Source organism: Schistocerca cancellata, chromosome 1, assembly GCF_023864275.1.
Source record: "Schistocerca cancellata isolate TAMUIC-IGC-003103 chromosome 1, iqSchCanc2.1, whole genome shotgun sequence".
Classification (NCBI taxonomy): domain Eukaryota; kingdom Metazoa; phylum Arthropoda; class Insecta; order Orthoptera; family Acrididae; genus Schistocerca; species Schistocerca cancellata.
The window spans coordinates 422,614,917-422,642,566 of NC_064626.1; the positions used below are offsets into that span (position 1 = coordinate 422,614,917).

A 27,650-nucleotide genomic window follows, 5' to 3' on the forward strand; every position below is an offset into this window, starting at 1 on the left:
TACTCTCCTATACATGCAAGCCCCTGAGAAGTATATCCCCACCTTCTTACTGGAACAGCAACAATATGAAATTCTGCATCCATCTGAAGGAGCCCTCTCAGCTCCATGTTCACTTGCTTTACAGCAGGACTTATCACGGTGTCATGGAACCTCCACAAAATCTACACTTGAGTGTTCAGTAGCTTCTTCTATTTTGTCCAGGTCATCCCTAATACAGTATTTTTTTTGTTTCCAGCCAGGTTGTTCCCAGCTCACTCAAGTATTAACATCTGTTAACACAAAACTTGTGGTAAGGTATTCTGCAGCTAATTTTTCCTGTAGCTGCTGGTCTACAGCCCTCTTTGTACTGCTTCCTAACAGCAGAACTATTCTTTTCCTGTTCATTTTCACCCGACTTATCGGTAAGTTTTTTTCCGCATTGTACTGCTGCACCCTCAATTTCTCTACATCTGTAGGAGGGTCCTCCTCCTCCAGTTATGGTAGTAAGCAAAATCTAATGCTTAATGGAATTTCAAATTTGCCAGAAAATGTTCTCCTGTTGCCCTTTGTTTGCCATTTTATCCCAGCACCCAATCTCTTTTCACAATCTACAATTCCATGGAAAGCCCCATTGATCACCCCATTCTCTTCCCCACAGCAATTGTCCAATGAAATCATAACCTATAACTTTTGCAAAACACTCCCTTTTCAACTAACCTGCAGCAACATTCGCTCTTATCGCACATGGCTGAATCACTATATGTTAGGACCTTCAGTCAGTCATATTTTGCAGTTTTCGTGTTGCCCGCTAAGCTTACACCCAAGCACAAGGCTATTGGTGAAATATTCAACAATATCAAGAACACTGAGGCATAGCACATACTGCAAGCTAACTCACTCCTATCTATATCTGCCGACTGCAAGTTGTTACCACAATGCACCATCCTATTGTGTATTCACTATCAGGTTCACAGAGGACATGTCACTCCCAAACCTGACAACCTGCCTGGTGAGCTTCAACTTACAAAAAAAGTTTTTTTGCAGATCATCGCTTCTGAGAAACAAATTTACTGTACCAGGAACCAAAACGAAAACACCGAGACATTCACTACTATACATTTCTTGCTGTAGTTTGGTGGTAATTCTTTATGAATCAGAAGAATCATCAAACAATGTAAAATCCAGGATGGAATGTAACAATACCATAGGAGGTAAGTTGCTACTCACCATATAGCGGAAATTCACACAATTACAGCTTTTGGCCATTAAGGCCTTTGTAAGCAGTAGACACACATAGACACACGCACACGCACACGCACACACACACACACACACACACACACACACACACACACACACACACGCAAACACGACTTGCACACACACCTGCAGTCTCAGAGAGCTGAAACCACACTGCGAACAGCACCACCAGTGCATGATGGGAGTGGCGACTGGGTGGGGTAAGGAGGAGGGTGGGGTGGGGAGGGGGAGGGATAGTATTGTGGGAGTGACGGTCAGTGAAGTGTTGCAGTTTAGACAGAGGGCAGGAGAGAAGGTACGGAGGGGGAGGGGGTAAGTAGCGGAAAGTAGAGAAATAAAAAGAAGAAACACTTTTTGTTGTGCCTATCGTGATGCAGCTTCTCAGCTATATGGGGAGTATAACTTTCCTTCTCTAGAAGAATCATCAACATACACAATATTAAATATGCTTTTGTCCCCTACAAAACTGAATAATTTGTTGGGTCCTACAAAACACAATCTCAGCCTTGAGAAACAAAGTGTGCACAATATTTTCATATATTGGACAGACAAGTTTCATGCTGACCATTGTGATGAATATGATCAGCATAACTGCTTAGGATAATCAGATAAACCTGCAAATTCTATTAACAGTTTCACATTTCTGGAACTGCCTTATAAAGGAGGTTATTTATATTTGCATTAGAAATAATCTTTATCAATAGAGATTCAGGATTCCAGCTAAGTACGGCATCGAAACCTGCACTTCTGCCTTCAGAGCACAATGACAAAAATAGGAATTCCCAATCACAGCCCCCCCCCCCCCCCCCCCCCCCCCATTGGACTGTGGAAGACCCATGTGGCTGTAAATTTTAGTTTGCATCTTGGCTACTGCAACACCCAACAGTAGCACCAGCTTCCTACTGCACATGTGGAAGTCCACACGTTGGTTCCTTATAGGAACAGTCATCAATCTGGAAGGAACTTTGTCATGCACATGCTGCTTCTGGACATGGACTGCATAAGAAGACTGGCAGCTGCTACTTGCTGGCAGTAATTGGCTGCAACCACCTAAAGATGTCAAACTGTTGCCTTGAGGAAATATGAAATTTATACAAGAATCATAAATTCAAGTTGAATGAAGATGTCTCTTCAATAACAACCTTACAAGAGAAATGTTGGTAAAGAGAGGAGGAAGATTATCAGGCATGGTCAGCTGAAGAAATTAGCAAATCATTCATCTTATGTGTTTTAGGAAAGCTATGAAAAACAGAAATCTGGATAAATCGATAAGATTTGAATCCAACCTCATCAATGGATTTGTAGGGGCACACTGCTCATTCAGGGTGTATACGTGGACAAGGAAAAAAATTCCCGGACTTTTACTGGATTTCCCGGTTAAAAATAAACTTTCTCCCGGGTGACAGTATACTTTCCCTTATCAATCCTTTGAATGGTTATGGTTTTATACACGGGCGTACAGTTTCCCGGCACTTTAGAAAACAAAACCCAGGGGAAAAAAAAACACACATTTTTTAAATATCTTTGATGTGCAGCAACATGCACGCTGCGTATTTTCGTATTACGAAAATATACACTGGAATTCCACACAACACCGCATGTTACTTTCCGAATCATTGAAATCGAGATTTCGATGGGCTTTTGTAAGCCGTTCGTAGCTCATGTCACGTGATCACGTCAGCCGAAGACAGCGGATATTAAGAGCATAAGACACGTGATGTAGTCAGCCAACAGCAACATCACTGTTAAGTAGCATGAACACACAAACAGGGAAAGTTAATAGTTTAAATTAATATACATAGTGTCGCTACAAGAAAAGCAAAGTTTTCAAATATAATATTGGTCTCAAGCTGGAAGAGAAGCTAAGCTTTCACATATACTGTTGATCTTTTTTGCACGTGTTACACTTGAAGATATTATCACACAAATGTGCCAGTAAAATTTTTAATAATAACATAAATGTCTGATCTTCAGCGTTCGAAATTCTTCTAAATGGCTCATCATCAAGGTGTTGATTTTTAAATCTAAATGGCTCATCATCAAAGAGTTGATTTTTAAATGAGAGTCAAACACTCTGTGATTTAATAAATTCTTGGTACATTCTTGCACATAGTTCAACTTACGTAAAATGATATTTACTTTGAAAGTAACGCTTTTCAAACCACTATTCGCAATATTTTCCTGCGAACTGTTAGAAATAGGTTCGTTTCAGCAGTTCCCAGAGAGCGCAGATAACAGGCGACACCACGCTTGGGTAGCTATCATGACGTAGGAAGCCTGTATGTACGTACGTGTAAAACATTGAAAGATCATACATTATGTCATAAAAGAAACAAGACATCAGAGGGTACTCCAAGAGCGTCGGGAATTTTGTGAACCATACTAAAATGTGCAAATTTAAAGTGCATGCTTAAAGTGCACATTCGAATGTCCATATTCCCAATGAAGTAGACCTCAACCTGATATTAAGCTTTTGAGTGTGGTTTTCGGGATGTAAATTTTCATGGAGCACCAGTGCTGTATTATATCATGTTTGGTTCTTTATTATGGCATAATGCAATATGTAATAGAAAATGAAAACGTGCACTTGAAATGCAGTGAACAATTGAAACTAGCCAGTACTGTGGAGTTAAACATTTCGTTTCAAATACATTGACTGTCTCTGCGGAAAAGGTTAATAAAAGTCAAATTTCTTTAGCAAACATACAAAAATAACTTCATTGTTCTGCAAGGCGATTAATGCTTGACTGTCAGAAAGGTGGAAATAAAAGAAAATCTGAAACTAATGACATATTTCAGCCTTCCATAATTATGTGAATGTGTTTTAATTCACTTGATAGCTCCCGGTCACAGATATCCGTTTTGTTTTCATTTGATGTGAGAGTAAACAAAGGGGAAACAGCAAGATCACTAAATGTGAACACGGGTCACGTGAGGGCTATCCACTATAAGTCAGACTGCTCTGCGCATCAGCCCTGGATCTACAACATTTGCGAACCGGGTCAATACTAAAAAAATTGAATTTTCAAAATATGTTCATCTTGTAGCGCACATCTTTCTAAAAAATCTGAAACATAAGTATTCGAGGAAATATTATTTGGTCTAAGTATGTCACAGTGCAGTTCCACACCTCTTCATAAAGCATTTTTCTACCGCACCACCAAACTGTATTCAGGAGAGTGGAAATTGAAATGTCCTGTGGTGCCTCTCCTGCTCCCATCGGCCGGTTTGACAGCCTCTTTTTTTTAAAAAAAAAAAAAAAAAAGTTAAATTAAATAGCGGATGGGATTATTTGTAATCGAGAGAACAAGAACTCTTCAGAAAATATAAACTCTTTATTGGCTATTAGTTAATAACTTGCTGTTTTGTGTGACATAAAATTAAATATAGGATATATAAAACCAATACTGACAAGAGATAAGCAAGAAATTACACATTTCTTCAAACCTTAGCTCCTAGCATTTTTTTCTCTCTAATCTTGCTACAGCTTTACATGGCATGCTTTCCTTTCTGCGAAAGAATCTATTACCTCATCAAAGTTCGTCAAACGTTTTGCTACATGAAAAATCAAAATGTTGTTATCTAATACTGAAAACGCTGTTAATACAATAATACCCAAAACTGTGTGGTTTCTCGATCTGATTACGTCTATTTTGTCACTGTCTGCTAGATAAAACAAAATAGGCCTTTCTAATATGACAGCAATTTTGTAACACACCAAATAAACGAGACTGTTTTGGTACAAATGGCCATTTTTATAACACGACAGAATATAATCCACGAAGTACCAATATCAAATGCCTATTAGGCCTACTACGTACAAGCAAAAAGCTTTATGTTAGGAAATAGTTTCACATTTCAATCATATGCACCAGCTTCTCAAGCATGAGATCGAAAAGTAGTATTCGGAAATTTTTATATAAATTTCGAATAATCTTATTCTTCCATAATTTGTGTGATGTCCCCATTTCTTCTCCTTACCCGTTCTAACAAACAATCTTGTAATCACCAATTCTGTAGCTATTCCAGCCACTGTCAAAATTTGTTCGCTGATTAACTTCACTAACCCTGCCAGAATCACAGGTTTAGTTATCCCACGATTATTTTCCAGTTAGGCGTTATTACGTGTTCAAACAACACGTTTTCCACGTTACTTCCAGAATAGAACTTACGCGGCTGCTAGCCAGAGACTGTACTACTGGTGATTACTAGTGTATCAATCTGGCCAAAAATTTTCTGTCAAAATTTAATTTTCTTGGATACAACGAGAAGATAATACATAATCTTTCTTACCTGTTATTCCTGTCAGTTGTTTATTTCCATTCTGGTAGTCTGAATCTATGGATTTCACTAGTAATTATAACAATGCTGATCATTCGCAAACCCAATCAACCACATAATCAGACAGTGATTGGCATTCATCCGTTCGGCTTTACTCCCTCAGCTCGTATATCCCCGTCCCCTTTTGTCTGCGTACAGTTTATTTCTAGATGCGATGAGGATTCTCCTGACAGAGACATCATGTATACTATGCATGCATTCAAAAGTCAACTTGTGATTCATTCAGAAATCAACTTTAAATGTATTCAAAAATGTTCCAAAACCAACAGGGAAGTAATCGATAGACAAACGTGCGCTGGATGCTAGGTGCTTTGTGAAACAAGTTTTTTTTCCCTCAAGGATATTAATTTGGTGTCCCCTTTTCCCGGTAGCATCTAGCTGCTTGCTGCGACTGCTTCCACAGCCAACAGCCACATTCCTGTAGCCAGAAGCGGGAAAATCTACTACTCAAGTGTGACCCAACTGCACATGCGCATGAGTCCGCGCGTAACTGATAAAAGGAATCGAATGTAAACAGTTGCGACTTCACGCACATTGGAGGCAATTTGTTGTTATGAAGCACTGCATAGTCTTCCTTTGACACATTTTCAATTGGCAGACGCTTGCATGAGCAGTGTGTGTCGTTGTTGTATATGACGCATTTCCTTTGCAATTTAAGTTATTTTAGTTTTTTTTTCTTCTCTCGTTTATGTTTTATTGTTGAAGTATTATTCTGCAGTAGCGGGATACAGTAATATGCTTTTTTAGAGTATTGGTTCTTACCAGTCAAAATTACAAAAATTTAACTGAAAACTAAAACAATGAAAAATTCCCAGAATTCTAAAAATATCCCGGGTTTTTCCCATTTTTCTCCCGGATGAAAAAATGCCTGAGTTTTTCCTGGATCTCCCAGTTGTCCCGGGTCGTATACAACCGGTCATTGAAAGCAGTTAACTAAACATACTAATTTACATTGTGAGTTTTCACTGAATTAAACTAGAAATCACCCAATACACCTTTCACTGACAGTGAGCATCACACTGCATGCAGTATATTTGCCATACCACTATATTACAACTAACATCTCACTACAACAATGCTATGTGTTTCACTGTTGTATGAAAGATGAAATGTGGACAACATATTAAATACAGGGTCATAGTCTCTCACCATACACACTACGTACCAATTTACTACCGTAATAATTAAAGTGTGATGAAATGAACTCTGAGTAATGTAAGACAGATTTCACTTTTAACCAATTATGGTAATTGTGGAAGAAACTTACGCTAGGCCTGAAATTGTTGCTCTCCTGGTCCTGAATGCTGAGTATTTCCTCATTTCTGTCTATCTGTCTCCCTCTTTTTGCTGTAACTGTGCTGTTGTTTTGCAAATAGTCACCTGAGTCCAAAGTTCTTTCTGATCCGAACGATGTACTACTGGCTGCTACCTCTCTGCTGGTGCATATCTGAAAAAACAGGGAATTTGCAAAAATGATACACACTGTTAAAATGGACTATAGTAAGCAGAAGACAAAGTTAATTTCATTTTTCATGCAAGTAAAATACTTGCTAAATGTGTGTATTTGTTTTAATTTTGGTTGCTATTGGCAGAGGCAGCTACAACCTAAAAAGAATTAAAATAAATAAAAGACACAATTGTGTTTGTTGTCTTGTTTGGTTTCAGTTGCCTGAGACTGCAGTCGTGTGTGTGAGTTGTGTTCGCGTGAGTGTGTGTATGTGCATATGTGTGTGTCTATTGTTGACAAAGGCCAATGGCTAAAAGCTTTAACTGTAGAGTCTTTTTGTTGTGCTTATCTGCGATTCAGCATCTCCGGTATATGGTGAGTAGCAACTTTCTTTCTCATAATATTATTACATTCCATCTGGGATTTTCCATTGTTTGATTTTTGTCTTGTAAAATACTTATTCAAGACAAATGAAGTGCTGTGGTTTTATTTACAGCAAAAAGACCAGTTGCAGAAAATCTAAGTTAGTAGATATGAAATTAAATGTTGGATAGATATGACTATGAGCAGAATATTTCTAGTACTAAAAGTCTACGACAACAAATTGAATAAATAAGACAGCCTGAGTACTCTTGTTATGTTGCAAATATCATTGATTAGAATTGGAAGCAAACATCAACCTGTTACTTTCAGTTGCAGAGGTTTAACTACTAAAGGTGGCATATTCTTAAATGTAATACAACTGTGAATTTGTAAATGGAAGAAAATCTTCTGAAATTCCTCAAATCACTTGAAAAATCTAGAAAGAATGTATGAAAGAAAGAAATACAGAAAGAAATAAAAATTAAGGTTCAATGTCCCGTCAATGTTGAGATCATAAGACATGGTAAAATATTAGAAGGTGCTTGATAAAACAAGTGTCTAAAAACGACTGGCACAGAATATTCTACACTGTGGCACTGTTTTTACACAGACTGGGTACTGTTTCCTTCCTATAGGTATCTGATACAAAGATTGCAGAACCTGCAATTGCTCAATGTAGAAGAGGTGCATAGAAAAATGCGCACTGCAGAAAAATATGACCTCCTCAAAGAAAGCAGCCATTTGACAGTATCACTGTCTGTTCTGAGGGTGTGGATAATATGGTATGTGGCTGCAACCAACGTTATTAATACAGAATATGATAGCTTTCATGGATAAAATAACAATAAACAATCTGATTTGTAAAACTGTAGTGATAGATTTCAAATAAAAACTCCTTTTCTTCTTCTTCTTCTTTTTTTAGAGAAGTTAAAAACACATTGTAATGTCCAGAGATGGAGGGCAGATATGGAACAGTTACTCAGCATCTCTTGGACTAAAGAACAATTAGAAGACTGGATCAGATGTGCAGAAATATGTCACTGACAGTATCCACAAAATTCCTTTAATAGAAATTGATGTGCATACAAAGGGAGAGAAGTGTGCATGAATGTGTGCAGGGAGTGGGAGTAGCATGTTACATTAAACAGCCAACTCCAACAGGACCACATAACTTAAATAGAACCATAGAAGCAGGTAAAAAGAGGTCCTCAATTACAAAAGACCTAGTAAGATGTTGATTTCACATTCTAGCTACCATTTTTGTAATTGTTGACAACAGAATGTTGGGCTAATTGTCTACTAATGTAACATCAATTCTCCACATGCCAAACTAAGAGTGGTTTCTGCTCTTAAATGAAACAGATACCCTTCATACCACATATCATCACTAATAAAGTATACAGACCTATGAGTAAAATTTATTGATGTTTGGTGTTGCATCAGATTTCACAGCAACGCAAAATAGCAATCAACAGATTACAAAACCTCTGCACGAGAATGATGTATATCATGCAGTAACATAACCAACCAATAGAGTATTTAGTCTCACAAAATCAATTCTTGACCAACCCACATTTAAAAACACCACCTGAGGCATCCCACTTGCTAAACTGTTTCTACACATCTTCAGAACACTTTACATGTAATTGTTTAAAAAGTCACACAATTGCATAAATTTTTCTGTTGTATGTACAGTAAATAACAAATAAGTTTATAGTATTTATTTAAGTATCTTAACCTGTTTTAAATCTGCTGCTTCCAAGTTGTTGCATTAACACACTGATAACTTTTATGTCCAACGACTTGAATATGACACATAAAATGAAACAATGGAAAATCCGAGACAGAATAATCCATCACAACATTACTCCCTTTCCATCCTTTTCTTTTTGAATGTCCCTATGTTTCCTTGTCACCATCCAAACTGCATGCAGTTTCAACCACCTATCACATGCCCAATGACGTTACGACTTCCAAGCCACCTTGTATCTACTGTCTAGTCCACCCACAACACATGGTTATGTGCCCGCATGTACCACAGGTACAGTAGCCTCTGTCCCACAATCTCTCCACATATATAATTGTTCATGGATCTTCAAATTGATCCCACCGACTTCCTTAACTCACATCTGATTTCATGCTTTTTCCTAATCCTACCTGTGCCATATGTACAGTGCTATTAAAAAAGAAGGAACAGACTTCAAACATTTATTGCTTCCAAACTACGAAACATAGAAACACAATTCCAATGTTCCTGTGGAGAGAAAAGTTCAAATTTTTATGCATTCATTGTGAGCACCATGTGTTACACAGCAAATATTAATAAATTTGAAGTTTTCTTTTTCCAGGAACTTCAGGATTGTGTTTCTATCCTTTGTAGTTTGGAAGCAACCAATGTTTGAAATCTGTTCTTTCTTTTTGAATAGCCCTGTATTTTGTCACAGCAGATACCTAACAGCAACCCCTCTACACTTATTGAAGAACGCACCATATTGACCTCCCCAAATCCATTTACATATATGCCTTCTCTCTCTCCACCCACCTTCAAATGGCTCAAATGGCTCTGAGCACTATGGGACTTAACATCTATGGTCATCAGTCCCCTAGAACTTAGAACTACTTAAACCTAACTAACCTAAGGACAGCACACAACACCCAGCCATCACGAGGCAGAGAAAATCCCTGACCCCGCCGGGAATCGAACCCGGGAACCCGGGCGTGGGAAGCGAGAACGCTACCGCACGACCACGAGATGCGCCACCCACCTTCAGTCAACAAACACCCACCTGCAGCTCATTCAATTACCACCATTTTGTTTATATTTATTTTCACTCTGAATCATCCTGTTTTGACATCAGTATTATTTTCTTTTAATCTTTTTCAATATACTTCCTATGTTTCATCTATTTTCTTTTCAAAATAAGGTACTCACATGTATTTGTTTGTTTGTTTGTTTGTGTGTGTGTGTGTGTGTGTGTGTGTGTGTGTGTGTGTGTGTGTGTGTGTGTGTTTGTGTGTGTTATCCTTCATGTGGATACTTGCCCATTCCATATCTGCCAACATAGATAAATTTCTCTATCCCCATCCAAAACCCAGCCCCAGATACTGTTCCTGCATTATTGCCTACCTCATGGAATCTCCTGAATGGCCTGACCAGTGTTTATGCAGTATTTATGCATAGGAATAGGCATAAACACTGTAGCAGTGATGAATGAAAAACAGTTAAGAGAGTCAATTATAAATAGTGCAGTGTAGGAAATAATGCAAAATGCCAAAAACTGCAGATGTGAACTTAAGCCTGTCGACATCAACCACTGCTAGCAAGAGGGGAAGGTGCAGACTGTGTAAAGAAATATCAATGCTACACAAGATGTTTTGTAAATAAAAGGGAAAGGCATCTGGAGTAATTATTTTTAATTACATTGCAGTCAGTTCAAGACAGATAACCTATAATAACAGATGTTATCAGCTGCTGCAGAAGATGGCCACACAAAAAAAAACGCAAACCCACAACACATTCATGAAACTGCCCTCCAAAAGCCTCAGTCCCACAGAAGTACCAATCCTTCCCAAACATCTTATCTTTTGCCCCACTCCCAAATCCAATCAACTTGGGCTTAACTAAAGACCTTCTCTCCTTCTCTTAGTCCCTACAGAGGTGACACTTTTTTGCCACTAACCACCACAACCAATCAGACTCAATCCAAAACCAGTACTGAGCACTGCCTTTCTCAGCTTACTCCTTCATCTATCGTAATCCAACCCCACTACCCCCATTAATCTCCTGTTAACTTTCCAGAATTTCCTAACCGGAAACCTTGCCTCACCATCATCCCCAAATCTCCCAATAAGGGAACCAAAGCACATCTGCAGAATGAAACACAATCCATCACCGAATAACTGACCCTGACTTTATAATCCTAATTGCCTACAAATGCTCTACCACAGTGGTTATCAACTGCAGGGGTTACCTGAATGAGGAAGTCCGCCAACAGTCACATATGTCCACCTACAAGCTACAAGCCCTGCCACAGTGACATCATTCCAAAAATTCAACTGAATCTCTCTCTCTCTCTCTCTCTCTCCCCCCCTCAAATCCCTAGTTCCATCTTAGAACCTCTCCTCTGAGTCCATGAGTCCATCACTCACCTCACCCCACCACTCCCTGCACTTCTATCTTCTACATGCTTCCTAAGGTACAAGGGTTAACTGGAAAGTAATGCTTCCACCTTCATAGCTCTTCAACAGTTGGCAGCATTGGTATGCGACAGGTACTGGCTTGTTCCGTAGCCTCTTCTCTACAGCTCCAGTTGGTGGGAAGCATTGAACAGTTGTGTTGTTACAATGTAAAGTATGGCGCCCTGCGCAGACGGTCATTCAATGTGATTTAAGTAATGTGAAGTCATTGAATTGTTGACAGCAGAAGGTGTCACCCAAAGGAGATTCATCAGAGAACTAAAGCAGTTTATGGTGATTGTGTTGATGTGAGTACTGTGCACCATCAGGAAAATAAGTTTAAAAATATTGAGGCGGGAACATCTGACCTGCATGACAAACAAAGAGTTTGACGTCCTGTGACAGCAACCATAGAGTTTCACAAGCAAAATGTTGTCAGACTGATTCAGGACAATTGTCGTATCACTCAGAGAGAAACTGCTAACACAATCGGCATTTCACAAGAACATGTGGGTCACATTATTGCTTTGCTTGGTTATTGGAAGATCAGTGCACGATGGCTACCCCAGATGCTGACTCCCGAAATGAAAGCGCACAGACTTTAAATTTGCTAGGAACTACTCTTGCATTACGAGAATGAAGGTCACGCCTTTCTCCATTCAATTGTGACAGGAGATGAAATTTGGATACATTGTTACGACCCGGAGATGAAACGTCAGTCTATGGAATATCGATACAAAGACTCGCCCAAGAAAAAGAAATTCAAGAGGCAGCCCTCAGCTGGAAAAATCATGGCCACAGTGTTCTGGGATGCAGATGGTGTTATCGATGTTGATTTCCTTGATCGTGGAACAATATATTCAGAGTGTTACATCACAATGCTGCGAACTCTGAAAAGACAGCTAACAAGGGTCCGAAAGGAAATGGGAAATGTTTTCCTGTAGCATGACAATGCCAAACCATACACTTCATGTGCCACCACAGGCAGAACTTCTGACACTGAATCTCACCACCATATGGCATCCTCCATACAGTCTAGATTTAGTACTATCTGACTTCCGTCTGTTCCCGATAATGAAAGACGATCTACGGGGACATCGTTATGCTACTGATGAAGACGTTGAGAAAACTGTGAGACTATGGTTGCGGAAAAAAATGTTGACTTCTTCCATGACGGCTTCAGAAAACTTGTTCATCATTGGCAGAAATGTATCCAATTGGCTGGTGATTATGTGGAAAAATGAATATTGGTAATTAAAGATCACATTCTAAGGATTATTTCTCAATTTCATTTATTAAAATATCGCGAACCAAACCCAATTAATGAAGATGGAGGCATTACTTTTCATTCAACCTTCATACATGTATCCAACTGCCCAGCATCCCAAAGTAGCTGGTCACTGCACCCTCACAGAAAAAATCTTTGCCCATCTAGATCACACCTTCAGGCTATTACCCGTAACCTATCCTACTATATAAAAGGCACTAACCATTACACTACCCACTCCCCCAGTTACTGTTACAACCTGGTGCCCTGCTCATCACTGTCAGTGCCACGTCCCTCTACACTAACATCCCCCGTGCTCATGGCCTTGCCACTACTGAACACTAAATATCCCAGCACCCAACTCCAACTGACTCCAAACCTACAGCCTCTTACCTGGTCATTATGAAATACAATTTTTTCTCCTTTGAAGGCATCATGTGTAAACAAATCTGTGGTCCAAAAATGGGCGCTCCAGCAATGGACACTCACATGCCACCATTTTATGCAAATTTATTCATGGGCCATCTAAAAGAAGTTTTCATCCACCTAGAATCCCAAAACCCCTCAAACGCTTCAAATTCACTGATGAGAACTTCATGATCTGGACCAAGGGTGAGCATACTCAATCTACATTCCTCCAGAACCATAACATTTCCTTCATTCACTTCACCTGGTCCTCCTCAGCCCAACAAGCCACTTTCCCCTATGTCGACATCCAGCTCAGTGATGGCTACATGAGTACTTCCATCAACATCAAACCTATCAACCACCAACAATACCTCTACTCTGATAGTTGCCACTTATTCCACATGAAATAGTCCCTCCCTCATAGCATAACCACTGGTGGTTATTGCATCTATAGTGACGAACAGTCCTCCAAATATGCCAAGGATCTCACTGAGGCCTACCCAGACCAAAATTATTCTTCCCCCCTGCCCCTATCTCCCATACCTTTTCTTCCCAGACACTTGCCATTCCTTGCATATCCACGGTCTGACCACAAATGGGCACAGCTCCCCTCTCCCCTCCATGACTCAGTACCACCCAGAAATGGAGCAACTGAATCAATCTCTCTGCCATGGTTTCGATTACCTCTTGTCACATCCAGAAATGAGACATATCCTGCCCAGTCCCCTCACAGTGGTATTCCACCATCTACCTAATCTATGCAGTATCCTTGCCCGTCCCTAGTCTGCACCTGTTCCCAACCCCTTGCCCCATGGCTCATATTCCTGCAATAGACATAGATGCAAACCTGTTCCATACATCCTCCCCACACTGTCTACTCCAGTTATGTCACAGACATCTTCTATCCGCCAAAAGCAGAGGCACCTATGAAAGAAGTCATTAATCTAGCAACCTAGCTGGAATCATTGTGTGGCTTTTCACATGGGCACATAAACTAACAAGCTGCCTGTCCACATTAGCAGCCACTGACAAACAATGGCCAAAAGACAGCTAGACCACTCAGTTGCAGAGCTTGTCATGCAACATGATGACCTCAATCTCAATGACAGCTTCACTATCTATGTATTCTTTCCAACAGCAGCTATTGCACAGATGGGAACTCTCCTTGCAACATATCCTTCATTCTCATAACTGTGTTGCCTCACTTTTCCCTGTTCTCCATCTGCCTCTATACCCGTTCCTTTGGTACCACTCTAGCCCTGCACATGCCTTCTCCTGTACAGTCTTTTCCCCTTCTCTACTTTTCGTCTCTCCTCTCCCATCTGCCTGCCCAGCATAGATGCTGTTGCTTCACCAAGCAGCCCACTATCCTGCCCTTGTCTCATTCCTGCAGTATCCCACAACCTGCAGTAGTATCTTCCTTCTCTCCCCCTCCTTGTTTCTTCTGTACGCTACTACCAACCCCAGCTGAGATCACCACCCACTTCAGACACAGTTACAGTCTGGCATTGGCAACTGGAGTTGACAGTGAGCATGTGTATGTTGTAAATGTGTGACTGTGTATGAGTGTTTTGTCTACTTCTGATGAAGGACTTAGTCTGACACCTAAATAATTTCCAGCAGCCTTCATTCAATGTGACTGACTGCCAGTCAACAACTCTTCTATGTTATAACTTAACATATAAAATGATGAGATTTAGTTGGACAAACAAACAAATACATCATTTAATAACAACATGTGACTTTCTGTAAAAGGTGATATCTACGCATGAACAAGTGTGGTCTAATTACTGAGATTTTAAGTTTGCTTTCAGTGTACAGTGGTGCCAGTACAAGAATGTGATCAAGAAGAGCATACAATCAATTTACCATTACAAAGCACCCAAAGCAAAGAAAATGGTCTGAATGATAGAGGATACAGTGGCAGCTACATAAAATACATGACTTCTACAATCACATTACTGTACAAACTGGCACACTATTTTGTTACATCCACACCCTTCAAAGTTTCGTGCAGAGCATCTTATACATCTCGTAATAAACCAATTACAACAAGGAAGGAAGATTAAGGTTTAACATCCCATCAAGAGATTATTAGAGATGGAGCACAAGTTTGGATTAGGGAAGAATAGGAAAGGACATTAGCTATGTCCTTTTCAATGAAAACATCCTAATATTCGCTTTAATTAATTTAAGGTAAGCATGAAAATCTGAATCTGGATGATTGAACAGGGATTTTAACGGATGTCCAACAAATGTGATTCATTGTCCTAAACATTGTATCACTTGACTTTGTAACGTAAATTAAATATAAAGAAAGGTCGTTCTGTATTTCAAGTCCATATTTGTTTTTTTAGAAGTAAAGTGTGGGATTGTCGAAAATGTGGCCTCATCTTTCTTTGTTTGGAAAAACTATATTAGCCTCCTGCCATAAAATATTTTGTTTTCTTCTCAGATAAGAAAAAGAAATCAATTTAAGTGAGTTCTGTGAACATTATTTATTGACGTGAGAAGTCTTCTACGTCCCTGCATTTATTATATGTTTAACTGTTAATTGCTTCATATACACACATCAAAAAAAGTTTTGCATCAGCCTGGTTCCCAGAACTACTGAAGACAGACGTTGACTGTGGATATTGTATCACAGCCACAGTCCCTTTGACTGTTCAGAGATGTCACTAAATGTGCACAAAGATGTAAACAACCATGCATGAGCAGCGCCTATTAGATGGAGGGGGCTGACAGCCGATCCGTTCCAGTTATTCCCCTAGGAAGGAGGTACACAGCTCATGTTCGCTGCAGTTCAACCAAGCGTAGATGGTCAATACCCCAGTGTGATCGTGTCCACATTGTTACTATGTGCCAGTAAGGGCTCTCAACAAGGGAAGTGTCCAGGTGTCTCGGAGTGAAACAAAGCAATGTTGTTTGGACATGGAGGAGATACAGAAAGACAGGAACTGTCAATGACATACTTCGCTCAGGCGGCCCAAGGGTTACTACTGCAGTGGATGATCACTACCTACCACAGGACATCATGTTACAACTCAAACCGAGTGCAATAGGCTGCATGATGCACAACTTCACTCCCAACATCCATGGCGATGTCCATTTTTGCAACCGCGACACCAAGCAGCATGGTACAGATGGGCCCAACAACATGCCGAATGGACTGCTCAGAATTGGCATCATGTCCTCTTCACCGATGAGTGTCGCATATGCCTTCAAACAGACAATCATCGGAGACGTGTTTGGAGGAAACCTGGTCAGGCCGAATGCCTTAGACACACTGTCTAGCGAGTGCAGCAAGGTGGAGGTTCCCTGCTGTTTTGGGGTGGCATTAGGTGGGGCCCACATACGCCACTGGTAGTCATAGAAGGCACCGTAATGGCTGTACGATACATGAATGCCATCCTCCGACCAATAGTGCAACAATATCGACAGCATATCGGTAAGGCATTCATCTTCGTGGACGACAATTTGTGCCCCCATCAAGCACATCTTGTGAATGACTTCCTTCAGGATAACGACATCGCTCGACAAGAGTGGCCAGTATGTTCTCCAGACATGAACCCTATCGAACATGGCTGGGATAGATTTAAAAGGGCTGTTTATAGATGACGTGACCCACCAACCACTCTGAGGGATCTACACTGAATTTCCATTGAGGACCGGAACAATCTGGACCAATTGATGAACTTGTGAATAGTATGCCATGATGAATACAGGCATGCATCAATGCAAGAGGATGTGTTACTGGGTATTAGAGGTACCGGTGTGTACAGCAATCTGGACCACCACTTCTGAAGGTCTGGCTGTATGGTGCTACAACTTGCAATAAAAAGGGTGGAAATGATGTTTATGTTGGTCTCAATTCCAGTATTTTTGCGCAGGTTCCGGAACTCTCGGAACCGAGGTGACGCAAAACTTTTTTTGACGTGTGTATAATTATCAGCCAAAAATATTGTCTCTGATGGGGTGGTTTCCAACAGTTATTGTCAAAGTTCCAGAGGGCAATTTTCCTTGCATAATTTTATTTACCATTGCCATCTCATTTACTACTATTATACTTGCATGCTGACTTAGTAATTTTAGTAATTTCTTTCTAAATACTATTCACCTTCTGAGTTATAATATTAGGAAATAAAATATTCTTCTTACCTCTTGTTTTAAATTTGATGTGCATGGATCACAATAATATCTTATACGTACAAGAAGATCTTCAGAAACTTTCAATAAGCATTTGACAGTTGCTGAGTACAAGGCATTATTGGCTGTTGTTTGACTGTTCTCCATTAGTTCAATAAATACCTAGAATATTTTAAATCATGTTAAGTAATATATTTTTATACTTCAGGGAAAAATGCTCATAATTCAGCAGAACGGAAGTTTCTGTATGCTACATATTCTAAATATAATGTTGGTTGGAACAGCAACCAACACAATCAGAAAAAATTTATTTGATTAATTCTACAGTCACGTTTTTATTTTGTCTACAAACCTCTAGCTCTGGTACCAAATATCACGCCACCCAATGATTAAAAAATTACAGTACAAAGTTTAAATATTCTTCAATAAATATTTACAATATTTTTTCCTTATAACAGCAAACATACAGTATAAAGTGCAGCTTTAAAATACTGATAGCCATTACTTAGATATCTTATTCTGCTTTTAATGTCTTGTTGCAGTGGCAATAGCTTCATTTTTTTGTTTTATTAGTTATTTTCTTAAATTTCAAATTTTATGTTGTTTTTATTTTTCATATTTTTTTACACTATGACTCTCTTTTATGAAGAATTAATTTATTTAAATTGTAACATTGACCTTTACTTTTAGTAAATGACATACATTTTCAGGTGAGCAAGCCTGAGAACAGAGGTGAGGGGCTGCCTATATTTTAAGGTTGCACACTACACCACACATCTGCTATCATAGAGAAAAATGTTAATGTTTCCTGAAGAAATTTTAACTATTTAATGTATATAATAGAGGAAAACATGCCACGTGGGAAAAATATATCTAAAAAGAAAGATGATGAGACTTACCAAACAAAAGCGCTGGCAGGTCGATAGACACACAAACAAACACAAACATACACACAAAATTCAAGCTTTCGCAACAAACGGTTGCTTCGTCAGGAAAGAGGGAAGGAGAGGGAAAGACGAAAGGATGTGGGTTTTAAGGGAGAGGGTAAGGAGTCATCCCAATCCCAGGAATGGAAAGACTTACCTTAGGGGGAAAAAAGGACAGGTATACACTCGCACACACACACATATCCATCCGCATATACACAGACACAAGCAGACATTTGACAAATTTCTGCTTGTGTCTGTGTATATGCAGATGGATATGTGTGTGTGTACGCGAGTGTATACCTGTCCTTTTTTCCCCTAAGGTAAGTCTTTCCGTTCCCGGGATTGGAATGACTCCTTACCCTCTCCCTTAAAACCCACATCCTTTCGTCTTTCCCTCTCCTTCCCTCTTTCCTGACGAAGCAACCGTTTGTTGCGAAAGCTTGAATTTTGTGTGATGTTTGTGTTTGTTTGTGTGTCTATCGACCTGCCAGCGCTTTTGTTTGGTAAGTCTCATCATCAAAGACACCAACCACTTTCTCGAACGCCTGGAATCCCTACCCAGTCTGTTACCCCCGGAAACCATCCTTGTAACCATTGATGCCACTTCCTTATACACAAATATTCCGCATGTCCAGGGACGCGATGCAATGGAGCACTTCCTTTCACGCCGATCACCTGTCACGCTACCTAAAACCTCTTTCCTCATTACCTTAGCCAGCTTGATCCTGACCCACAACTTCTTCACTTTCGAAGGCCAGACATACCAACAATTAAAGGGAACAGCCATGGGTACCAGGATGGCCCCCTCGTACGCCAACCTATTCATGGGTCGCTTAGAGGAAGCCTTCTTGGTTACCCAGGCCTGCCAACCCAAAGTTTGGTACAGATTTATTGATGACATTTTCATGATCTGGACTCACAGTGAATAAGAACTCCAGAATTTCCTCTCCAACCTCAACTCCTTTGGTTCCATCAGATTCACCTGGTCCTACTCTAAATCCCATGCCACTTTCCTTGACGTTGACCTCCACCTGTCCAATGGCCAGCTTCACACGTTTGTCCACATCAAACCCACCAACAAGCAACAGTACCTCCATTATGACAGCTGCCATCCATTCCACATCAAACGGTCCCTTCCCTACAGCCTAGGTCTTCGTGGCAAACGAATCTGCTCCAGTCCAGAATCCTTGAACCATTACACCAACAACCTGAAAACAGCTTTCGCATCCCGTAACTACCCTCCCGACCTGGTACAGAAGCAAATAACCAGAGCCACTTCCTCATCTCCTCAAACCCGGAACCTCCCACAGAAGAACCCCAAAAGTGCCCCACTTGTGACAGAATACTTTCCGGCACTGGATCAGATTCTGAATGTGGCTCTCCAGCAGGGATACGACTTCCTCAAATTCTGCCCTGAAATGAGATCCATCCTTCATGAAATCCTCCCCACTCCACCTAGAGTGTCTTTCCGCCGTCCACCTAACCTTCGTAACCTCTTAGTTCATCCCTATGAAATCCCCAAACCACCTTCCCTACCCTCTGGCTCCTACCCCTGTAACCGCCCCCGATGTAAAACCTGTCCCATGCACCCTCCCACCACAACCTATTCCAGTCCTGTAACCCTGAAGGTGTACACGATCAAAGGCAGAGCCACGTGTGAAAGCACCCATGTGATTTACCAACCGACCTGCCTACACTGTGAAGCCTTCTATGTGGGAATGACCAGCAACAAACTGTCCATTCGCATGAATGGACACAGGCAGACGGTGTTTGTTGGTAATGAGGATCACCCTGTGGCTAAACATGCCTTGGTGCACGGCCAGCACATCTTGGCACAGTGTTACACCGTCCGGGTTATCTGGATACTTCCCACTAACACCAACCTGTCAGAACTCCGGAGATGGGAACTTGCCCTTCAGCATATCCTCTCTTCTTGCTATCCGCCAGGCCTCAATCTCCGCTAATTTCTAATTTCAATTTGCTGCCGCTCATACCTCACCTGTCTTTCAACAACATCTTTGCCTCTGTACTTCCGCCTCGACTGACATCTCTGCCCAAACTCTTTGCCTTTACAAATGTCTGCTTGTGTCTGTGTATATGCGGATGTGTGTGTGTGTGTGTGTGTGTGTGTGTGTGTGTGTGTGTGTGTGCGCGAGTGTATACCTGTCCTTTTTTCCCCCTAAGGTAAGTCTTTCCGCTCCCGGGATTGGAATGACTCCTTACCCTCTCCCTTAAAACCCACGTCCTTTCGTCTTTCCCTCTCCTTCCCTCTTTCCTGACGAAGCAACCGTTTGTTGCGAAAGCTTGAATTTTGTGTGTATGTTTGTGTTTGTTTGTGTGTCTATCGACCTGCCAGTGCTTTTGTTTGGTAAGTCTCATCATCTTTCTTTTTAGGTATATTTTTCCCACGTGGAATGTTTCCCTCTATTATATTCATCTTTCTTTTTAGATATATAACTATTTAACGTGATGTTTTGATCACAGGAGAGCCTGATGATAGTATTTACTATAAAAACTGGGTAGTTGATGACACAGTAAAAGTGTGACTGTAGACTACATACATAATTTTTTCTGTACATATTTTATTCAGAGTACAATAGTTAAAAAAAAATTACTGTGTGTCCTTAGAGGCGAAAAAAAAAGGATAGATGGTACACATCAGCAAACATTTGCTGAATAACAATTTCATAAATTAAACATATTTTATTATAGTGCGAAATCACAGATAATGACATACAATAAGTAGAGCAATACTCTGGGTGATTACTGACATGTACAGTTATAAATTGTTAAGGCAGTTCTTGTGATGCTGCTATTACAAATGTCATCTCTTTGCAAATATCAATACTACACCTACTGATTTGCAAAGAGTGAACAGACGAAATCCTAAGATGTTAAGCCTGTGTCCAGTAAAGGAGTGAAGACTACCCCAACTACAAATATCATGCTTTCTTTATAACAAAATACGTACGCTCTTGATCAGTTTACACGGTGGAATATTTAGAAAGATACACAGACAAAGGCCATTACAAGATATAAATTCAAACCAAATTGAAAAAGTTATTTGTAAATGAGAAGTATCAATAAACAAATTAAGTTTAAAACAAAAGTAAAAAAGGAGAGTAACACCTCAACAACAAAAAATAATAATCTGTTTAATGTAGTAAGTATTTTTTTTTTATCACTAGGGTAGAAATAAAAGCTGGCAGAGGTGGGATGGAGGGAGGACAGGAGATGGGAGGGGGGGACTGGAGAGGTTAGAGGTTATGTTTTTGTGAACTAATCATACAGTCTTGTAACAAAATTCTACTATCGTATTTTTAGGACACAGGTTACACAAACAGAAGTTAGTTTTATTTGTAATTTTGTTCGCTAGTATTTTACTACACCCCTTTTTCTTTCTTTCTTAATAGATCATCTGAAAATTACTTTGTACAAAGATGTGACAATGATACTGCTCCATTTGTGTGATCTGAGGCTGAAAAATACAGTAATTCTATTTCGGGAAGTAATTTTTTGTATTTCTTCGCCCTTCATTTTTATTTTCACCTGTCTTTTCAGTTACATTTTGTATAGCTTTGAATTATGAACAGATGGGAGTTCATCATCACAACCTTGGAATTTGAATCCCAAGTTGTACTTTATTGTTTCCTCTGACTTATTTCTTAAGCCTTTCATCACCCAGATAGAAGAGTCACATTTATTTCACTATCCTCCTCTCATTAGTTGTCCCTTACCCACACCAAAGTGGTAAAAATTGTTCTTAGACATACATGGTGTCTCATGAAATGTGGATGTTCACCAGACAGTGCCATGAGGGTGCAGTGTTTTCTGCAGTCTGTTTGCTGCAGAGAGTGTTCTCCTTCGCTTCAGATTGTGTGAAGCATTCTCGATGATCACAGAGGAATCAACTCTTTTCAAGCAATGTTTAATCTTTCCATTATTAGTCACAGCTGAAACAAAATTCACAAAAATTATCACGCTTCTACAAAATCAAGTCAACCATAGTATTTGATTTGTAGAGTTTGCATCGAAAAATGCAGTCTTTGGTTACTGTAGGTCTGATACACTTTTACATCATATATTGCTGGATAAGAAACACAGCTAAGGCATCAAAATTATGTTTCAAGCTGAAAGCAGTCGTACATACTTCCAATTTGTACTAAACAGGTTTTATACGGTGGAGGTACCATTCTGCTCACTTAAAGCTGCAGACACAACTGTCACATATCTAATGTCACATTTATCTTTAGGACAGATATTTCATCTTGTTGTCTAAAGCACGGAAGTTCTATTCCACTACCTTGTTATCCCTCCCCCTCCCTGCCCCAGCCTCCTCCTCAGACCCACTACACAGATTGCTTCTCCTGTCATGCACAGTTGTTCACAGTCCAGACTCGGCAGCCACAGACAGTGTTAATGTGTGTGCAAGTCGCACTTTCATAAATGTGTTGCTTGTGTTGTCTGCTTTAGAAGAAGGCCTTTTGGCAGAAAGCTCTTGTTTACGGTCTTTTTGTTGTGCCTCTCTACGGCTCAACACTCCTCTCTCTATAGCAGTTTATCCTGTTCATATTGTCATTATTCCATCCTGGATTTTCCATTCTTTTATTTATCATTTACTTGGAATCAATTTGGTTTACAACCAAGTTACAGAGTGCAAAGTCAACAAAATTAGAGTTTCCCATGATGTTGCCGTCATCTGTGATAGATGCTATTACATATTTCAAATAGAAATGAGGACTAAAAATGCTCTTTTCAAAGTAGATCTACAGCTACATGATTACTCTGCTATTCACAATAAAGTGTCTGGCAGAGGGTTCAATGAAGCACCTTCAAGCTGCCTCTCTACCGTTCCACTCTTGAATGGCGTGCAGGAAAAATAAGCACTTAAATTTTTTTTGTCCGAGTCCTCATTTCTCTTATTTTATCGTGATGATCATTTCTCCCTAAGTAGGTGGGTGCCACCAGAATGTTTTCGCAATTGGAGGAGAAAACTGGTGAATGAAATTTCATGAGTGGTTCCCATCGCAACAAAAGATGGTACAGTTTCAACCTACACCATGTTGTCAGGAAAATTTACTCACAACAGCAATCCTTTATCAAACTAAATGCGGCACAGCATGTAGTTTCATAAATGTATTTACACTTTCAAAGCACCTAATACTAATAGTGTAACACTGTTAGCTTCAGGTGATATTGTTGATGGCCATGAGGGCCATGTTATTAATTTCATCCCCGATTGTGATTAAATTACAAAGAGGAATAGTGTGGTGACTAGCTGTCTCATGTGTTTATTTTCATACTCCAATATCAAAATGCCAAAGTCTGTTAATGTGGGTCAATGTGACCTGACAACGCCATTCACAAAATAATCCCAGGTGCAAAGCAAAAAGTGTTTGAATGGCAAAGGCCATAAAGCGACATAAACACATGAATTTGAATAGTTCTTCCAGAAAGGTCCATGGCAGAGCACTGTCAGCATACTGTTAAGATTCACAGTATACAACATTCATCTTTATCAATTAGACAGAAGCTGTGCAGCCATGGACTTTATGGTAATTACTGCATCCACAGTACACGTTTGTGGCATTATTTCCACGTCAGCAGAGTATTAGATCTGTATTACAGCAAGTCTGTCTCTGACCTGCTGTCAAGAGCGATATGCTGTAATTCTAAGTCCCATTCCCATTTAATTGCTACCTGGTGCTGATAAAGCTTTGGACAGTGGTGCAGATGGCAGGGAAGAAGGGGCGTGGATGTTGGAGAGCCTGCAAGTGGCTCCACAGCATATTTACATACAGATCAGTTGGAGGTGGTATCAGTTCAGGTGGTTCTGGCTGGTCTTCCATCTGCAGAGGGGACTGTAGGTTCACTCTGGTATGCTGAGCACTGGGAATGATTTGTGGGCACACGCAGATCTTTGAAACAACCCAAAGGATCCTGTGGCTTATGGCAGAGCCTGAGGTTGTACTGATGCTGAGACTTGGACACGGCTGTCAATGGTGTGCCCTTATGGGTGAGAATGTAGTAGGTCCTAGGTTCAGCACTGTAGACAGAATTGTGTTTGCTACGATCCCTGTCCCCAATGAACCATGGACCTTGCCGTTGGTGGGGAGGCATGCGTGCCCCAGCGATACAGATAGCCATACCATAGGTGCAACCACAATGGAGGGGTATCTGTTGAGAAGCCAGACAAACATAGGGTTCCTGAAGAGTGGCAGCAGCCTTTTCAGTAGTTGCAGGGGGCAACAGTCTGGATGATTGACTGATCTGGCTTTGTAACACTAACCAAAACGGCCTTTCTGTGCTGGTACTGCGAACGGCTGAAAGCAAGGGGAAACTACAGCCATAATTTTCCCAAGGGCATACAGCTTTACTGTCTGGTTAAATGATGATGGCGTCCTCTTGAGTAAAATATTCTGGAAGTAAAATAGTCCCCCATTCGGATCTCTGGGCTGGGACTACTCAGGAGGACATCGTTATCAGGAGAATGAAAACTGGCGTTGTACAGATTGGAGTGTGGAATGTCAGATCCCTTAATCAGGCAGGTAGGTTAGAAGACTTAAAAAGGGAAATGGATAGATAAAAGTTAGATATAGTAGGAATTAGTGAAGTTCAATGGCAGGAGGAAGAAGACCTCTGTCAGGTGAATATAGGGTTGTTGTTGTTGTTGTTGTTGTGGTCTTCAATCGAGAGACTGGTTTGATGCAGCTCTCCATGCTACACTATCCTGTGCAAGCTTCTTCATCTCCCAGTACCTACTACAACCTACATCCTTCTGAATCTGCTTAGTGTATTCATCTCTTGGTCTCTCTCTATGATTTTTACCCTCCAAGCTGCCCTCCAATACTAAATTGCTGATCCCTTGATGCCTCAGAACACGTCCTACCAACCGATCCCTTTTTCTAGACAAGGTGTGCCACAAATTTCTCTTCTCCCTATTTTATTCAATACCTCCTCATCAATTATGTGATCTACCCATCTAATCTTCAGCATTCTTCTGTAACACCACATTTCAAAAGCTTCTATTCTCTTCTTGTCCAAACTATTTATCGTCTGTGTTTCACTTCCTTACATGGCCACACTCCATACAAATACTTTCAGAAACGAATTCCTGACACTTAAATCTATATTCGATGTTAACAAATTTCTCTTCTTCAGAAACGCTTTCCTTGCCATTGCCAATCTACATTTTATATCCTCCCTACTTCGACCATCATCAGTTATTTTGCTCCCCAAATAGCAAAACTCTTTTACTACTTTAAGTGTCTCATTTCCTAATCTAATTCCCTCAGCATCACCCGACTTAATTCGACTACATTCCATTATCCTTGTTTTGCTTTTGTTGATGTTCATCTTATATCCTCCTTTCAAGACACTGTCCATTCTGTTCAGCTGCTCTTCCATGTCCTTTGCTGTCACTGACAGAATTACAATGTCATCAGCGAACCTCAAAGTTTTTATTTCTTCTCCATGGATTTTAATTCGTACTTCAAATTTTTCTTTTGTTTCCTTTACTGCTTGCTCAAAATACCGATTGAATAACATCGGAGATAGGCTACAAACCTGTCTTACTCCCTTCCAAACCACTGCTTCCCATTCATGCCCCTCAACTCTTATAACAACCATTTGGTTTCTGTACAAATTGTACATAGCCTTTCGCTCCCTGTATTTTACCCCTGCCACATTCAGAATTTGAAAGAGAGTATTCCAGTCAAATAGGGGTAACGTAGGAGTAGGTATAATAATAAATAAAAAATAGGAGTGGGGGTAAGCTACCACAAACAGCATAGTGAACGCATTGTTGTGGCCAAGATAGACACGAAGCCCACACCTACCACAGTAGTACAAGTTTATATGCCAACTAGCACCGCAGATGATGAAGAGATTGTTGAAATATATGATGAGATAAAAGAAATTATTCAGATAGTGAAGGGAGACGAAAATTTAATAGTCATGGGTGACTGGAATACGGTAATAAGAAAACGAAGAGAAGGAAACGTAGTAAGTGAATATGGAATGGGAGTAAGAAATGAAAGAGGAAGCCGCCTGGTAGAATTTTGCACAGAGCATAACTTAATAATAGCTAACACTTGGTTCAAGAATCATGAAAGAAGGTTGTATACATGGAAGAACCCTGGAGATACTAAAAGGTTTCGGATTGATTATATAATGGTAAGACAGAGATTTAGGAACCAGGTTTTAAATTGTAAGACATTTCCAGGGGCAGATGTGGACTCTGACTACAATCTATTGATTATGAACTGTAGATTAAAACTGAAGAAACTGCAAAAAGGTGGAAATTTAAGGAGATGGGACTTGGATAAACTGAAAGAACCAGAGGTTGTACAGAGTTTCAGGGAGAGCATTAAGGAACAATTGAAAGGAATGGGGGAAAGAAATACAGTAAAAAAAAAGGGTAGCTTTGAGAGATGAAATAGTGAAGGCAGCAGAGGATCAAGTAGGTAAAAAGATGAGGGCTGGTAGAAATCCTTGGGTAACAGAAGAGATACTGAATTTAATTGATGAAAGGAGGAAATACAAAAATGCAGTAAGTGAAGCAAGCAAAAAGGAATACAAACGTCTCAAAAATGAAATCGACAGGAAGTGCAAAATGGCTAAGCAGGGATGGCTAGAGGACAAATGTAAGGATGTAGAGGCTTATCTCACGAGGGTTAAGATAGATACTACCTACAGGAAAATTAAAGAGACCTTTGGAGAAACGAGAACAACTTGCATGAATATCAAGAGCTCAGGTGGAAACCCAGTACTAAGCAAAGAAGAGAAAGCAGAAAGGTAGAAGGAGTATATAGAGGGTCTATACAGGGGCGATGTACTTGAGGACAATATTATGGAAATGGAAGAGGATGTAGATGAAGTGGGAGACATGATACTGTGTGAAGAGTTTGACAGAGCACTGAAAGACCTAAGCTGAAACAAGGCCCCAAGAGTAAACAACATTCCATTAGAACTACTGATAGCCTTGGGAGAGCCAGCGTTGACAAAACTCTACCATCTAGTGAGCAAGATGTATGAGACACGTGAAATACCCTCAGACTCAAGAAGAATATAATAATTTCAATCCCAAAGAAAGCAGGTGTTGACAAATTTGAAAATTACCGAACTATCAGTTTAATAAGCCATGGCTGCAAAATACTAACACGAATTCTTTACAGATGAATGGAAAAACTGTAGAAGCCGACCTCGGGGATGGTCAGTTTGGATTCCGTAGAAATGTTGGAACATGTGAGGCAATCCTGACCCTATGACTTATCTTAGAAGATAGATTAACAAAAGGCAAACCTACGTTTCTAGGATTTGTAGACTTAGAGGA

General features: G+C 40.1%; 1 protein-coding gene across 1 annotated transcript in view; it reads right to left on the reverse strand.

Annotated features, from left to right (window-relative positions):
- The window catches only part of LOC126176097 (rotatin), a 443,859-nt gene that overhangs the window by 349,442 nt on the left and 66,767 nt on the right, over positions 1–27,650 (reverse strand). The window contains 2 exon segments of the mRNA XM_049923237.1: positions 6,848–7,027; positions 17,400–17,549. Of these exon segments, the coding sequence (XP_049779194.1) occupies positions 6,848–7,027; positions 17,400–17,549 (330 nt within the window).